We start from the raw sequence: 17,508 nt of genomic DNA on the forward strand, positions 1-17,508 counted from the left end.
CAGCTTTTCCATCTGTCCTCCCAGAAGACAGTACACATGCTACTTCCAAACTGCTCCATCTATGTGTATGTGTGTGTACAAACTGATACTTGTTTTACAGATCAAATTGGGTTTCTGACCTCCCACTTCCAAGTAGTAGTTGTTCTTGTTATTGTCATAAGATGTGTAATGCTACTATATACATATTTCCTATTATTAGACATCAGAAATGTTTACAGGTCTGTGGAATTTCCTGCTTGTGCATAGCTGTGCCTATATAAAGAGTGTAAAATTATTTGGAGCATGAAATTCAATGTTCTCTTAACTTTGGCCTCAGGGCTTTCCCTGGGTCCCTATACATTGAAAGGTCCATAAAATCCTTTTCCTACATAAATTCTTATCTCGCATCTTTATCTAGTGTCTTTGATTTTACTTTTCTTTCCCAGACCATCACTTAATATTTTTAAAATAAAAAATTATAATGAAAAAAGGAAACTATTTATGAAATGCTAATGAAAATTGCTTGCCACATACAAAAGATGGAAGCATAGAATGTTTATGTTCCTTTTGCCTTGAATTATTTTAAGTGGTACAGAAATTAGTCTTGTTCAAATCCCAAGAAACATGAGCTTTAGATTTCACAGGTTCTTTGCTGGAATATGGGGCACCACAATCCCTGTGAACAGAGTAGAATCCTTCCATTCCAAGCCTTTATTTTCATTTCCTGAAACATTCCTGAAACTCTATCTTTTAGGAAAGAACAGTCAACACAGGATTTAAAGCAAAATCAGATGAACTATTTTCACCTCTTTTTGCTTATGATTATCAGATGGTTTGTTAGTTAAAGCTGGAGCTCACACCTCACGTTTGTTATAATGAAAATAGCAAATAGAGAAAGAGAAAAAAAGCACGCATTTAAAACGCAGTGAACGGCCCAGAGTTGGGCACCAAAATTGCTGATCTGATTTCAAAAGAAAAATAAAAAAGGAATGGGGTTCAAGAAATCACTTTCACTTAACATTTTTTATTGAATTCAGGAGAAGTTGTGTGTACTCAGCTCTCTTCTGAAATCTGTTCATCATTGCTTCTGATGTGACATAAAGTACAGGCCCCTTCTTGCTAGTGCTGGCTCAACTTCCCTGAAGGGCCAGAGCTCAGGTTTTGCAAAGATTTGGTGATAGTGGGAGGCTTTGGTTTGTGTGTGCACGGCCCTTCGGGGAGCTCCAGTTCTAGGAGTTTCTCTCACTGTAGCCCTACGACTGTTCCTTTTTATGCAATCAGACAGATGTGAGCATATTTCTTTATGTCACTTTCAGATCCCTTGTCTGCAAACTTCATCATTTTAAATGGATTTCTAATTGCAATATGCCACTATCTCCACTTTGCATGGGATGTTTCACAGGCACAGAAATGAAGGGTACATCCAACCACTCATGCAGTACGTAACTAAAAAGTGGAATCCCTGAGAAGGACTTGGTCACAGTCCCAGCTTTTCTCATTCTGGCTGAGTACAAGAAATTTTGATTAAATAGTGGTAATTTCTGATTTTCAATAAAAAATTATTGATAAATTTTAACAGGAAGTTTTCTAAAAGATGCTTCACTGAATGATTTACTTTTCATATAATTTTTGAATTAGTAATGGTGGTAGAATCTGACTCTTACATGATGCTTCCTGTCAACATTTTGTGCATATATATTACTACATTTTAAATTGTACCCTAACAAGCATGCAGTTGATTTAGCTGTTGGTCAGTGAATACTGTTTGTCACAATATTTTATGAATAACAAAAATATTTTTCAGTAGCATATTTGATGAAGGACATTCGGTTCCGATCATGTTTGGCCTGAATGTCTGGAGGAAAATAAAAAAAGTGGGGATAGTAGCCAAGTAAAATCACTCTCCCTTGAAACAAAGAGAGTTTGCTGGGTGCAGCTGGCAGCCCCGGGAGGGCGAGGAAGCTGCCCAGCAGGCAGAGTTGGTATGGGAACAGTTCTCCACTGAGCTGCGTGATTTTTTTCCCTCTGTACTCTATCCTTTCAAGAAACAGAAGCTAGTTGTCTATCAGCCAGTGCTGGTTAGGATCTTCTCTTCATGCTGGAAGAAATCTGGGTCATAGGAGATGACTGAGACTAGCAGGATAGTTTAGAGCATTGCTGCTTGGAGATGTGAGGCTGGGACTTCAGCTCAGGGAGCAAAGGGACTGCTGAGGGTCCTGTTAAGCTCGGAGCAAGAAGTTGTGGAAATAAAAATGACAGATCACTGGAAAAGGAAATTTTTGTGCCACATCTTTATTCTGATTTGTGCCTTTCTGTGGCAGTTAAGAATCTTTCAAAGGCTTGGGCTGTGCAGGCAGAGTAACTGAGCACAGTAGAACCCAGCACTGTGCACTGGAGGTACAGAGCAATGGCACATGCATTACTCTGCTGTGGAATAAAGCAGCTAGTTTTCTTTAACCCTGAACTGAACAATCATCAGAGAATGCAATTAAAACTTAAATTTGTGAGTAGATAAAGTCAGATCCTCACTCAGATCTTAACTCTGACTCCACCATTCTCATTTGAACCTGTTCTCATCAAAGACAGCAGCTGACTCCAGCCCCAGCATTTGGCTCTAAGAGAGTTGCTTCAGTAGCACCAAATGTCACTGCAGTCCTCAGAGCAACACTCCTTTGAGCCATTTGCCGTCTTCTAGGAGTATCAGGAATTTTATATTCACAGTGCTGTCTGAAAAGTATAATTTTTGCAGCAGTGCTGAATTACTGGGAACTTCACCTTTGTGAGCAGAACAACTGTGGGAACAGTGCACTGCTGAGGGTCTTGATAGTCAGGGGCTGTCAGAGCAGCCCTCAGGAAGACCCCACTACGGCTTTGCAGCAACACTGAGTGTTGCTCTCTGGTGGGTTGTTGCTCCATCGTTCATCACACTCTGGTGCTGCTGGAATGAGACTGTTTGCCAGCACTCAGCCCTGCTTGCCCTGCCCTCAGCCCTCAGCCAAGGTGAAGCCATGGCACTGCTGTGGTACATTTATATGTCCTTTATCGTTAAGAAATATGCAATACATAGCAATCAAAGAAGTTTTTAGAGGCTGTTAAAAGGATGGATTTATGAATTTGCACAGCACTAGAATGTTGTTTGAGGATCCTGTTTGTAGAATAGGCTTTCTCTAAGAATTTTTGCTTGGTTGTTTTTGTTTTAATCTTTATTTTGTAACATTGGAAATGTTTCTTTTCCCTTTTTTCCACTTTTTCTGACTCAAACATTGAAGAATACTGATAATTTTTCATTATAAATAATATGAAATGAAGATAAGCGACCTGACCTTGAAATTCAGACTTTCATCTAAAACTTTTACTGGCTCAGAATGCAATGTGTATCTAAGGTTACCAGAAAAAAAAAAAAAAAAAGCTTAAATGAATCATTAAGGTGTCTTTTCAGAGTCTATGTGTTTTCTTTCCATTTTTGATTGTGTTTTGATCCCATTTTGTAGGACAGCTAAGTATTTGCAAATCCAGGTGTTGTCAATTGGAGATAAAGATGTTCAGAGCAGCTGAATATCAACTGTTTACCCTCCTCCCTTAGCTCCTCCAGGCCAGTTAGCTATTTTTGTTTGGGTTTTTAACATAGCAGAGGATCAGAGAAAAATACTGTTACAAAAAGGAATAACTCACAGGCAGATGTCATTTCTTGAAAGAAATGTTCTTTTCTTTTTAAAAAGCACTGGCTAAATCTTTTTGAAAATCACTGATTAGAGTCCTCACTGACATAATGCTCCCAGTAAGCACAGAGCTGTTGAAGCAAAGACTTCATGCTAATAGGTCTCTAGCAAACCGAAGATATTTCTGGTTTCAACAGGCTTTATGTTGTCAGTGGCTAAAATGTTGATCCTAGAATCATAGACTCATCGAAAGGCTTGGGTTGGAAGGAACCTTAAAGATCATCTAGTTCCATCCCTCACTCATGATACGGTACTAAACTGTTCATGGTTTGAAGTTTGAGCTGATTAAAGGTAATTTAGAGAGATATTTTCAAGTTGTTTCTGTTTTTTAGAGCAAGGGACCCATTTTCTATTGCTGGCAAAATTACATAAAAAGCAATATGCAATCAGGAAGTTCTACAAAATCAGATAATGCTTTAATCTTGAAAGAGCTCAGAGATATCTGCCTCTGAGATGCAGAGAAGCAAGTCAGATATTTAAATAAGCCACGGTGCAATGAAAAATTCTGAGATGAAGTGATTTACCCCTACCTCACACTCACTTTATCACAGTCATTTCTCAGCTGTAGCCTCTTTTTCTGATCAAAACTCTTGAGAACTGAGCTGCCTTCAGCTGTCCTCCATAGCTCCCCAGGACTAATAGAGTTAGTAATTGCAAAAACATGGGAGCAGGAATTGCGAGGACAATGTAATAGTTGTAAGATCTTTTCTCCTTCTGCTTGCCATAAACAATATCCATTCAGCAAATCTAGAAGAAGCCTGTCCGTATAACTAAGAAGAACACTGTGGAGCAAGTGTTTCTTTCTGCTCATGGTAGATGTGGGAAAGGAAGATCAAGAAAGGTACAACAGAGCTAGAAAAATCATGACTAAAATTAGGAACTGGGGAGCAGATAATTTAGCATGGTAACAACGTGGATCTGGTTCATGACTTTGTGTGTGCACAAATAGTAAAAATATATAAAGGGCAAAGCAAATATTAACACATTTATATATTCTTTTGTGAGTAGCACAAAATTGCCGAGCAAATATCACATTCCTCATGTACAGGTGTTTCTTAATGACTGGGGATAGTAGCCAGTGTTTCATAGTGGAAGTAACTGTTGCATCAGGGTTTGATATTCTCCTTTCTTGGAGACAATTTGCATGGTGACAAGTATTCCCTGCAAAGCAGCCTGGACTTTATCCCAGAGATTCCACCCCCCCGCACCCCCCCGCATCATATTAATGAACTTGTACAACTAAAAATAATTACACATGCAAATGTGGTGAAAAGGAGGTTAATAGGGAAATTTCATGAGTGCACTAGAGAAGTGGTTTAGCACTAACATGGGTCTGATTGCTTGAGCATGTGGGTGCTATGGTAACTCAGTTTCACCATTTGGAAGCACTTAAGCTCTAAACCGCAGTAAGCTGCACCCTCTTCCTTTTGAGTAGGGTTCTGTATAAGAAAGGCAGAAGTAAAGCAGCATGAGAGAAACCACAGAGCAGCAAAGGTGTCGTTAGCTATAGTTCTACAAGTGGATTACTGCAGTTAAAGTCATCCTATGAAGACTGAGGATGTCATTTAAAGTATAGTGCAATTGATAGGAAAGCCTTCCTTCTGCCTGCTAAGTACACAATATTCCTGCATGTTTATTTTAGGTTTGCAAGAACTGTGTACATGAGAGAAAGGACTTGATTTGCTGCTTTTGGGGTTTTTTCTACTTCAGGTTTATGGTTTTGAGAAATTCTACGTATTGTTGGTAACAACTGTTGCTTCCATGAAGTAAATATTTCTTGATGGAAATGTCTGTTTTGCTCTGTGTTTTTATTTTTCTCTGGAAAAATTAAACTCTTCTGTTTATTTGGCATAATCAGAACCAGAAAATTACTTTTTGTAAGTGACTAGAAATATTTCATTTGATTTCAGTTTAATTGAGAAAAAATATTATTTCAGGGTTTTTCTTGTGCTTTTTTCGTCACCCTTTTCTTAAGACAGGCTCAGTATGTTAGCAGAAGTTATACCTGGTATTAATTTGTTTTAGCTGATGAATGCTGACAAACTTTGATGTTTGTATTCCCTCCTCTCTCCTGAGCTTGTAGTGTTATGTTCCTCCTTGTATCTGTCAGCTATAAATTCTTAATTCCATCTCTTTCTTCTGGCTGCTGCTCTTGTACTTGATTGCTGGTTAATTTGAATTTTTCACCTTCTCCATTGCTGTAAATGCTGATTAATGCTTATAGGCGACTCTGAAATAGAGAAGGATAGAGATAATTCCAGTCCTGGAAGGTGGGCAGCAAGGAGAGGGTCATAGAGCAAGCATGAATTTCTGAGGTCAGTTTTCACAAAAACCGTAATATCACATTAGCTGTAGTGTAAACCTGCACTTATTCCTGAGCTGTGCTCTGCAGGATGAGCCAAGGCTTCCTCAGTGCAAATCAGGTCTGAGCCCTGGCAGGTGTCTTGGGAACAATAAGGCCTTTGACTCCCCAGACACATGTTTTAACCAAAGATTAAAGGTGGTAGGAAAGAATGTCAGGATCAGGCTCTGAGGCAACAGTGCAGTGTGTTAAGGAGTTGCTATGGGAGGCAATTATTAATGAACTTGTACAAAAGGAAATATTTTGAGAAATCAAATGGAAACTATTTTAATTATCATTGTGAAGAGTCAGAATGGATGTTACATCCTGGTGCCAAAAGGAAACAATTGGCATTTCTCAATCAGATCACTTCTGAGTTTTGTTAAATTAAAATTTACTGTTCCAAGATTATATCCTTAATTTCTGGTGAAAATAAATATTGTAAATATTGCCTGTGGGAAGGATATTATAATATTTATTTAGTTCTAATTCCTATGATTGCTGCAGGGCTATGAAGACTTTTACCAATTAGATTATGGATAACTTTGAAGTGATTTGATGGCTGCAGCTTCAATGACCACAAGAGTGGGGTTTTTTTAGGGCTCTCCCAGTTACATGAGAAAATTCTACCCTGTAAACTCAAATGAGTAGTTTATTTTTTTGACTCAGAGCATGCAAAATTTCACATATTTTTAATATGAATTTTATATGGCATTTTTAAAATTGATTTTCAAGAAGCAGCATTTTGTCCAGAAACTGGGACCAGATTTGGGTTCCCCCCACCCCCGCTGCCCTGAGACAGTGATAAAGAATAAAGTGTAATTCTGCAGTCTGTGATTATGAAAGCACTTCAGCACACATGATCCCACGTATGAAATTTGAGAGGTCCTCTGTGGTGTAGAATTACTCAGATGTTTAAGTGTTTGCTAATCTATTCTTAGGTCTGCCTAGATTTGTTTATAAAGTAGCAATGGATCCCTTTATTTTGTGTTTGCAGCAAAAAGAAGCAGTAACATTTCTGGCCCTGATGCTCATTTACTTTAACGTCTCTTTAGCTGGTTCTGGCAGCACAAGGGAGCCTTAAAGTAGGTGTGAATTACATCCTATCCCACTTGAAGTTTAAAAATAAATCAAAGAAGGGCAGCTGGCAGCAGTTTGTAAGGCTCCTTGCCTTACTCACCCCTTCACCTCCCACCAGGAACTGTTCTTTTTTTGCGATTTAGTGTTGGCTTGCAGTGGAGCTGCAATGTCTATGCTGTTTGCTAGAAGACCCCCTCAAAGAGCTTTACTCCATCTGAACAAGTAGACCACATCCTGTTGCGTTCTGTGCAGATGTGAAGAGCCCTGACCCCCTGAAACAGCGCTGTTCAGCTGTAAAAAGAGGGAAGACAGAATCTGGACCTACACAAGCTGTTGGTGTAAAATGCTGCCTGGTGGGGGTTGCTGGGGTCTGTCCCGTATGCCAAAGGCTGGAGAGATCCTGGGAAAAGGGAAGCAGCTCTGCAGAATCACTAAGCATTTTTCCTGGCAGCAAAACCCAGCTGCCAACTGTTTTACAGACAGGAGGCTGAGAGGAAGGATTACTTCCTCTGCCCCCTCCCAGCTCTGGCAAAGACACGCGGAGTACAGCTGGATGTGAAGAGCCAGCTGGTATGGTACCACGCTAGATAAAACACCAAATGCACTGTTAGAAGAGGCATCCTCCTTTCCACACTTCTCTATGCTGTGTGTACCAAGGAATGCAATCCTGAAGCAATCCTGTACTCAGAGGAGACAGCCTGAGCTATCATCATGAGAGCGCAGTCCCCTGCCCAGCCCAGCAGGAAATACAAAACTGGGTCCATTTTACTCACTGTGCAAATTAAGCAGCAGAATGGAATTAAAAGGCATGTTTCCTGTCATCAGCTAATGTATTTTTGCACCTATAAACATGATAGCATTTTTAGGCTCTTAATGCCAATTCAACAGTATTTCCATTTTATCAGCTGGAGTTTTAGTTATTAATAACATCACACACAGGAAATGTGTGCTGGCACTTCCTTCTCCTTGAGAAGATCAGACCCTGGACTTACTTGAAATACAGTGTCTTTTAACACATTCTAGGGCCGAGTTGTATTCTGCTGAGTCGCTTGGTCCTGCCAAGTGGAAAGCATTTTCCTGAGAGGGCAGCAACAGGTTGTCTCTTTATATGATTGGACTTATGTGTGACCACACATAAGTTCAGTGCAGTGGGTGCAGTCAGTACTGCAGAGGTGATGTAGCAGCTCCTGTACTCCCAAATATGACCCAGACAGCCTGCTGTCCCAGGGCTTTGAAGTGATAGACTTTTTTTTTTTGGTGGCCTGGTTCCTTTCACAGTTTTTCCATTTTCTCTTCTTGTTGAACATTGAAAGGTTTCTTCATAATGCAGTCGTCCCATGTTTCACTCACAGGGCCTGTGTGTCTTTGAGCTTTCAGCGGAGAGTGGTCAGCTCATTCATTTTTAGGTGTATTTTGCTGGCAGCCTGTCATTCCATCTAAAACCTCTCTTTCTTCCAGCAGCTGCATTCTGTCTGCCAACTGGTAGCCAGAGAGGAAAAGGAATGAAAGCCATTAGCCTGGTTCCCATCTGCCTGTGGGATATGCTGATTATGTCTTTTTCCAGGGCACCTGCTTACGGCCAGATCTGCTCAAACGTTACTGATGGGTTGCAAATCTTTCAGTCAAGTCAGCAGGAACCAACCGGTGGCCAAATCAGGAGGAGGGAAAAGGAAGTTTAGAAAAGTTCCTTCAGTAGTAGGAACTTTATATATGCTCTAATTCTTCCCCTTGGATTATCTACAAGTATTATTTTCAAAAGGTCTTATGGCTGGATGCAGTTTAAATTTTGAGAAAAGCATCCTGTTTAAACTCATACAAACTTCATTAGTTTGGTAATCATCAGGCTTTCATAGTGCACAGCATGTTTTTTGCAGGGTTGGATATTATTATTAAATTTAAAAAGATATTTTTAGACTGCAGCCTTCAATCTTCCAGAGTTATGTTTTAGAACATAAACATGAGCAGACAGTTTTGTCTTTGAGTTTAACTTTTTTAGCCCAGGGTTAGCTCAGACATATTTGTCTGTGGGACATTTTTTAAAAAATAAATTAATTGTAGCAATATACCTTCTAATTTTGGAGTAGCAGTCTGCTGTATTGGGATCCTTCTTTATTTTCCTTTATTTTACCCAGTATGTCTCAAAAAGGTTACACAGGGAAATGTATCTGCTTTGCTGCTTGAGAGGATTTTTTAGTGTTCTGGTGCCACCTATTGAATTCTTTTCAACTGCATCCTATTCCATTGCTATAATAAAGCATGTCAGAGAAGAGAATCACAGATGAGCGGGAGACTTTTAAAATGCTTAGACGGACGTAAAACTGCCATGAAATTCTGCTAAAAACGCCAGTGCTTAGTTGGAGGGGGGAAAAGGGCAATCTAGGACTATTCCAAACTGTTTTAAGACCCTGGTCTGACCAAGGCAGGTGGACTAAACGATCTCTTGAGGTCACTTCTAACCTCGAGTTTCATGATTATGTATAATATTTAGCATCTGTCACTGTGAGTGAGCAATAAACCTCACACTAAATTTAAGCTAGTAGCATTAATCTTAACTTAACAAGGGAGAGGATGGGGAGAATTACTTTCACAGAAATCTTAAGGAAGTGAATGAGGCATCCAGAAACAACACTGTGACAAGCTTATGAGCCCACTACTTGGAAGAGGGAACTTTGATGTATGGGTATTTTTGTCTCCATTATGTTTGCATCAGAGATCAGTAAATAGCTCAAAAAGTATTTCTGAATGTTTCACTAATCTCTGAGCAGAGTTTAATTTAGGAGTTTTTCTGAAACTTCTTGTATTCTGTTCCTGGAAAAGTTTTTAAAGTGAAAGTTGATCTATGTAGATGCTCACAGAAAGTTAAGTTTTGGCTTGAGGTATATTTGATGTGCTGAACCAGAATAAGATTTGGGAAGGAGGGGGAATAATTGATTCTTCAACTTTGAAAACAGACTCATTATGGAATTTAGAGTGAAAAACTGCCAGTTTTCAAGCACTGAATTTTAGAAAAAAAAGTGAAAATGCATTGAAAATTAATTGCCCAGAACAAATATGAGTTTATATAAATGCTAGCTTTTACAAGGTTCCTTGGCATTTTAATATATATAGTTAGATTATGCAATTGTTGTAAAGAAATGTTCCAGATGGGGGATTTCAAATGCTGAGGGTACATTGATAGTTCAAAAGATCAGCTACGTTTTTGTTTCTTATCTGTAACATCTCTCATGTTAGGAGATCTGCTAACATTCTGTAGCTTTCAAAAGTATGTGTGGTCTGTGTTTCAATGGAGAATATATGGAGAATGAATTTACATACTTGACCTGCTAATACAGTGGCTTCGAAACCCACGTTATTCAGTCTGTTGTCTGTCTACTGCTTCTTTAGATATTATACTCTTACAATTAAGAGCAATTTTATTTTGACAGTTTCATATGATTCCAGGCAAAATGTAGGCAGACCATGTCCTCATGTCATGGATCAAATTTTAGGCAACACCTCTCCCCACTTCTGTAAAGAAAGAAATAGCTGGCTCTGCATCACTGTTTTTAGCTGAGCTTCATTTGACTTCTGTTGCTACTTTTTCTGTAGGATATCAGGCTACCAGCTTTTTCCAAATTTTAACTTGTAGTAAGAGGTCCTGAATAACATGCAGTCCACAGGAAATTCAGCTGCTCACTAGGAAAATATTTACAAGACATTAGGTTTTGTTTGCATTCGTACTCATATCATGGCTTATAAACACTTCATGACAGTTCTGAGCAAAAAGAAATCGCTCACTGTCAGCAGGTGACTTTGTCCCATGGTTGTGGGATTTTTTAGTGGCTGTTGTTGATCTTCTGAACTGTCCACACAGAGTGCACAATCTGAAAAACACGTGCCACAAAAAAAAAATAAAAATAAAAATCCAAGATACGAATATAGTGGGAAAGAACTAGTAGAAAAAGAGAGGAGAAAGGAAGAGACAAACAGGTGGCTGAAAGTTTATGGAACAGTCCTAGCAAGGAGTGTATGAACAAGCGGGTTTGTTCCTTGCTGAAAGCATAGCAGGCTGTGTTAAAGGGATATGTCTGGAGGGAACTTTGGGGATGGATTTCAGGATTCTTGTGCCAAAGTGGAATTTTATAACCCCCAAAATTAGTAAAAGATTGTAGCCTTCCAGTACTGAAAGGGGTCTTATAAAAAAGAGGGAGAATGATTTATTGTGTGGACAGATAGTGATAGGACAAGGGAGAATGGTTTCAAACTAAAAGATGAAGGATTTACATTAGATGTTAGGAGGAAATTCTTTACTATGAGGGTGCTGAGGCACTGGAACAGGTTGCCCAGAGAAGTTGTGGATGCCCTGTCCCTGGAATTGTTCAAGAACAGGTTGGATGGGACCCTGAGCAACCTGATCTACTGTGTGGCATCTCTGCCCATGGCAGGGGTGTTTGAACTAAGTGATCTTTGAGATCTCTTCCAGCTAGGCTACTCTGTGATTCTATGACCATATGCTTGATATTTTAGGGGATCTGGTTGTTGCTACATCCAAGAAATATTACTTAAGAATGTGTAATTCCGTAGGGAAAGATCAGCTGATAGTTGGGAGGAAGGAATGTGTCTTTTCATATTTTTGGCATATGACTATGTTTAATTCCTTGAAAGTTTAATTTACACTTTCTCTCTCTTTTTCTCTTTTTCAGGAGAAGATACAACAATGACCACACCTGGTAAGAAACCTTATTTACATGGACAGAACTGCATTGAATTTTTTTTTTTTTTCTGATAATTTCTTCATTCCTTTGCGCACACATGGTTACTTCACAGGGCGTATAACGCATTTTCATTCACTTCATGAAATGAAATATGCGGTCTGCATAGGCAAGAATAACAGATAAGTCTGGTTTTGAGTAATGCATTTGAATATATTTTAAAACACAGCATTTAGCATGAAGGAGGCGCAGTCAGCGCCAAAAAGGGTTGTACTCACTGGATGTTCATCTGACACCTGTTGGACCCCTTAACACTTTGAGTGTTCAGTGTGCCTTTGCTTATTAACAAACTCCCGGTGTGCGAGTGCTCCAGCACTGTGCCCTGTGTCGTGGACAGCTCTGTGTTCCTCCTTGCCCGGGCAGACTCGAAGCATTAACGAAACTGCTGTCCCTCTCACCACAGGTGTCTCTCCTGCAGACAGCACATACTTGTCCACGCACGCAGGCTCCACCCCTGCCACGGAACTCAGCAGTCCACCACACGACAGCACTGCTGCCCTCACCACACGCACTCCCATTGCCTCCGAGAGTCCTTCATCAGGTTTGCCATCTTCCTTTAGATGCCACTCCCTGCTCTCAGAATTGTAGGGGAAAACTTAGTTCAACATCAAGGTAGCCTTTTTCAGCTTATGGTTCAGCAGATAGAAAAGATGTCTGCAATTTGGCACAGTGACAATACCAGGATTATTTCCAGGATCTGGTGTCTGAGGGCCAAGTCTTGCAGTCATCACAGCAGTATCAAAATGCCAGCTGCTGTCAAGAAGGCTGCTGCTAATGTAAGAGCAATAGGAATGGGCCTGAAAAAGAATACAGAAACCTGTCTCTGGTTTATAAGCAGGGGGATAAATACTGAAATATAGTGAGTAATATAGTGAGCAAGATGCGTGATCTGGCAAAGGGTTCTTGTTTCTGAAAGAACACAAGCACTATTCATAATTGTGTTTTCCTGTAAGAATATAGCAAAATGTTTTAGTTTTTCCCAATTGACAAATTGTAACACCATTTTTTATGTTGACTCCATCCTGGATTATGACTAAATAATGAAAAAACAAAAATGGTTCTTGTACATCAGAAAATTCATTTGTAAGTGGTATACTCCTAAAAATTTGCTTCCTTTTAAAATACTCATTTTCTGTTTTATTTGCTATGCTAACGTCACTTTTCTTTCAGCACTCTTCTCCAAGTTACAAAAATTCCCTATGAAAAAAAGCAGGGAAGGGCTGTGGTATAAGACATTTCTGATGACATAGCCATATGAAAGAATGCATTTCACTTTTGATGCTGATATGTTGTTTATTTCCTTACAGATGATTACAATTCAACATCCTTGCACAGCACCACCTCACCAGTCAGCACGCCAGCAAACACTGGGATCACCCCCACTCACACAATAGGTGACAAACTTGCACACAGTTACCACAACTATGATGCTTGAAGCACAGAAAATGTGCTAGAATGAGGCAATTCATTTTGGATTTCTGTTAACAAACCTAAGCATATAAATTAGGCATACAGCTGCATTAAACTTAAGGGTGTTTTTAGGAATCTTATTAATAGTTAATGAGTAATATTAAAGATATCAGATTTACTACTTGTCAAGCGAGTGCCAAATAGAAATCATTTACACACAGTGGCACGTAGTAGGGGGGTAAATCTGTCAATTACTGTGTCAGTACTCCTCTTGTTATTCACAGAAATTTGCCCAAGCAGCAAAAAAGTGTGAATACATCCAAGATCTGTGTGCTTCTCTGTTTTCTGGTGGCTTCCCTTTTGTTTCACACAGCAGTAGTATTTTCTTGGGATCTAATGATGCAAGCACTTACACACATTATAATTGCATTTGGGCTGTAAGGAATTACTCAGGTCAGTAAAATATGTGTGTGTGCTTGAGGAAAGTACATCCAGGAGTTGGACTCTTACCATCACTTTTAACTGCTATTTGAGCAGCTGTAGGCTGCTGTCTGCTCTTTGACAAACTGAGCTTAGCTTTTATTTGTGGGTGTTCTGCCCCTAACAATCTTGGTAAGTCTACAATGGATGCTCTCAGTTTGCCCTCTCATGAGGGTCACTATTCAGCCAGGTGAGTCCCAGCCTGGGGAGGCAAATCTAGGGCCTATCTTCTACAAAAAAAAATTAGATATCAGTCTCTTTTGGTAATATTTATACCTTAGGATATTTTAAGTCACTGTTTTCAGGATGAAGATATTCTGTACAGATTTTCTAAATACCATAAAGCTCATAATTTCTTTTGGATACCTTAGTGTAACAATTATTGTAAAATGATCTGTACTGTTGTATAAATTTCTTTCCAAAGGTAAGAGTGGCAGTGCAAAAACTAGGCAAATTTTGGTTCTTTAGTGACATTTTATACTGTTCAATTACCTATTCCATACCATACATATCCTGGAAAACTGCTATAGCTTATCATACTGCTATGAGAATGTGTAATTTTGGAATGTTCTTGTGTAACTTTGTATTCAGAAATATTAATAAAACCAGTTTGATTTCTAGTTCAGTGATGTAATTGGAAAATTGTGAAAGACACATGATCTCTAAAATAACTAGTTAAAAAATGGGGTTATGTATAGCTGATGATCTCTTCCCTATTTCAAATGTAAGAGGAGTGCTAAATAAGTTTGCTTGTATTGGATATATTCAATGAAGAGTTTGGGACAGTATTGGTCACCCTTCTCCAGTGCTTTGTGGAAAAAAACAAGCCTGGTAAGATAGACCTTCATTTTGTTTTCTTTTCTTATAGGAACCACAGTGACAACTTCATTACCTTGTGGTAAGAATCAAACTTCTTATTCTCCCTCAGTCTTGAAATGTGACCAAATAGTAAAGTCAAATGCAGAAAATTGGTAAAGCTGATAAAGCAGTAAAAAAAAAGGCAAAGAAAACAAAAAACGAATCAGTTAGCATCTCGGGTTATTTTATAAAATGTCTTCCAGTTCTGGAAGAAGTAGGAATAAAGTTATTAACAGTTCTAGTCTTCTCACTTCCACTTACAGTTCTGTTGCATTGCCCTGCATTAAGCTGTTGATATCAGGGCTGCAGAATTGATCTACTTCATCCCACTAGGCCCTCTCTAATTTTTCCCCATCATGTGATAATCACATGGTGCAAACTGCAATTCGTAAATCATGTAGAACTAAAGTTTAGGCATTGATTTATCTCTCTTCAGAATTACAGGCCTCTCTAATTTTCAAGAATAGACTATAGCCATTATTTACTAGGTGGTTCTGAAGTGCTTTGAATAGGAAAATGTGAAATATCTGTCAAATGAAACAATGTTTCAAAAACAAATGATCTAACATTTCAAAACAAAGTATTTCACTTTGATCTAACATTTTAAATGAAAGTAAATCTATTTCTGGAATGTACATATTTTTAATTTTTAATTTCCTTAACTAGAGAATTATTGAAAAGAATATTTTACTACGGAAATTTTCTGTTTTGACTAAACATTTTTCTTAAGTAAAAGATAAATAAAAAACAAAAATAAAGAATGAGGAGCAGCTAATTTTCAGTATTTTCTGATTCTTAAAACACATGGGGGTGCCATAAAACATTTAATGCTTTTTTAAAAATTGTCATAAAATCATTGTTTGCTATTTTTCTTTTAGGTGATGGTATTGATAGTAGCATAATTGAAGAATACAGCAACAACACGGCTGACGTCGAGCTGAGAAATCTCACAATATCCAGAGAGTATTTAATTGTGGAGGAAAACAAAAGAATAACTGCGGATTCCACCACCTATACAGTAAATCTTCAGAAATGCATGAGATACACAGTTCAAGTTAAATCCTGTCCAGACAATTATCTTACTGTTCCACCAGGTAGATATACAAGGGATTTAGCAGGGGTTTTTTGGTGGTGTTTTTAGTTGGTTTTGTTTTGTGTTCTTTTTTTTGTCATTTTGGTGGGGATTTTTTTATATGTAGTCATTCAGCTTCCCTGGGTTTCAGCATCTATTTTTGTCTCTTTTCAGAGAATCAGACAGAAGGTTTTCATACTTTGTGCTTGATTTGCAAGATATTTTGAAGTTGCACATTAAAACCCCTCAGTATTTTCGTAAAGTATAATATAAAAAATGTAATTTTCTCATTGTTAAGGGAAAAGAGAACTTTAACTTCCTTGACCATATGCAGTGTAATAAGCAATAGCAAAACCAGCCACCACTTCAAAGCTGCTATTTACACTGGAAGTTTGGACTAAAAGTTTCATTTATTGTTTAAATATCATTATGTCTTCATCTCATGTAGGCTTTTTCAACTTTTACTTTCCATTCGTTGTTAAATTCTTTGTATATTACCCTATGTCAGTTGTTTCTTTATATTGCAGAATAAGTAAAAAATATAAAAGAGCAAACTGTTATTTAAAGAATCAATATAGCCAATGTCACAGTGATGTATAATATTAATTCTGTTTCAGTCGACAGTGAACCTTTTGTAGTTGAGAAAGAAAACAGCACATGTGCGTTGTTATGTTGGAGTAGCTCACTCGCCTGTGCTGTTGTGACTCCTGTCTGCACAGGTAAGTCACTTCTATTCATTCATTTTTAAAAGCAATGCTGATGTTGTCTTTTGATGACAGATTTGGCAGATTTAAATTAATTGTGCCAGTTTGAGGGAAGTGTAGTTTAGAATTTCCAGTATCACCAGTTTGGGGACTACCATCCCCACACACTGCAGATCTGGGGAAAGTTCAAACCCAGACAGATCTTTTGCTGAGTTTACCAGCTTCACAGATTGGAGGCTTCTGGAGATTTTGAGGTCCTGCTTGGAGGCCTGATGGAGAGCTGAATATTTTGGAAATCCTGCAGTTGGTGAGTCTGCTGTGAGCTGATCCCTTGCAGGCTGCCTGGGCAACTGGCTGTGCAGGCTCCTGGATGGTGGGAGTCCAGGGTCTCTGCTCCTGGAGCCAGCCAGCATGAGGAGATGCTGGCTCAAAGGCAGCTGGTGTGATAGGGAAGATATGGATGCTGACTGTCCTCAAGTGTCCCAGGAAAACGTCCGATGAATGTCTGGGGCTGGAAATTTCCTCTTTCAAGGAACTGAAGAGATAGGAAGCCATTCCAGGGTTCTGCCAGACTCTGATGACATATTATGATTTCTTCGGGAAACCTGTTTTCTAAAAAAGTTCAAAAGAACCTAAAACTTGGACTGGATTGTACATTGGATCAGGCTGTATGTTTTTCTGTTTGGAATATTGTGACAGTTTATTGCAAATTGCACTGAATAAATATGGTAGAGAAAATCCCAGTTAAAATGGGGCCATGCACTTTTGGAATTGTGGAAAAAAAAATTGATCGACCTCTTTTTGTGTCTACAGATCCAGTAAGCTCTACAGATTCACCAGACTGCATACCTCCAAATCAAAAGACATGTAAAAGTCTGAGCCATTTATCACCCAACCGCATGTACAACTGCTATGGAACCATGTATTTTCATAAAAATGTGGTTGCCAACCAAAGCTTCTCCATAACTACAGATTATGGTGGTAAGTGTAATGCTTATTTTTGCTTTACATTCCACGTATTTCTGGGAACCCCTACAATGAATCCTACTGTCTGTGTTTCCTGCAGTTGAAGGTATATTTTGAGAAACATGCTCCGCCACCCTCAAGTTCTCCT

At 38.8% G+C, this 17,508-nt stretch overlaps 1 protein-coding gene across 3 annotated transcripts in view; it reads left to right on the forward strand.

The window, feature by feature from the left end:
• The window catches only part of PTPRC (protein tyrosine phosphatase receptor type C), a 118,216-nt gene that overhangs the window by 78,559 nt on the left and 22,149 nt on the right, over positions 1–17,508 (forward strand). For 2 of the 3 annotated variants that reach the window (XM_064664477.1, XM_064664478.1), the window contains 5 exons: positions 11,802–11,828; positions 14,629–14,658; positions 15,497–15,712; positions 16,308–16,409; positions 17,208–17,375. In XM_064664477.1, coding sequence (XP_064520547.1) covers positions 11,802–11,828; positions 14,629–14,658; positions 15,497–15,712; positions 16,308–16,409; positions 17,208–17,375 — 543 coding nt within the window. Of the gene's footprint in view, positions 1–11,801; positions 11,829–12,273; positions 12,412–13,177; positions 13,265–14,628; positions 14,659–15,496; positions 15,713–16,307; positions 16,410–17,207; positions 17,376–17,508 lie in introns of all 3 variants that reach the window. The other variant, XM_064664476.1, reaches the window with a different exon arrangement.

This window comes from Pseudopipra pipra, chromosome 9 (assembly GCF_036250125.1).
Source record: "Pseudopipra pipra isolate bDixPip1 chromosome 9, bDixPip1.hap1, whole genome shotgun sequence".
Classification (NCBI taxonomy): domain Eukaryota; kingdom Metazoa; phylum Chordata; class Aves; order Passeriformes; family Pipridae; genus Pseudopipra; species Pseudopipra pipra.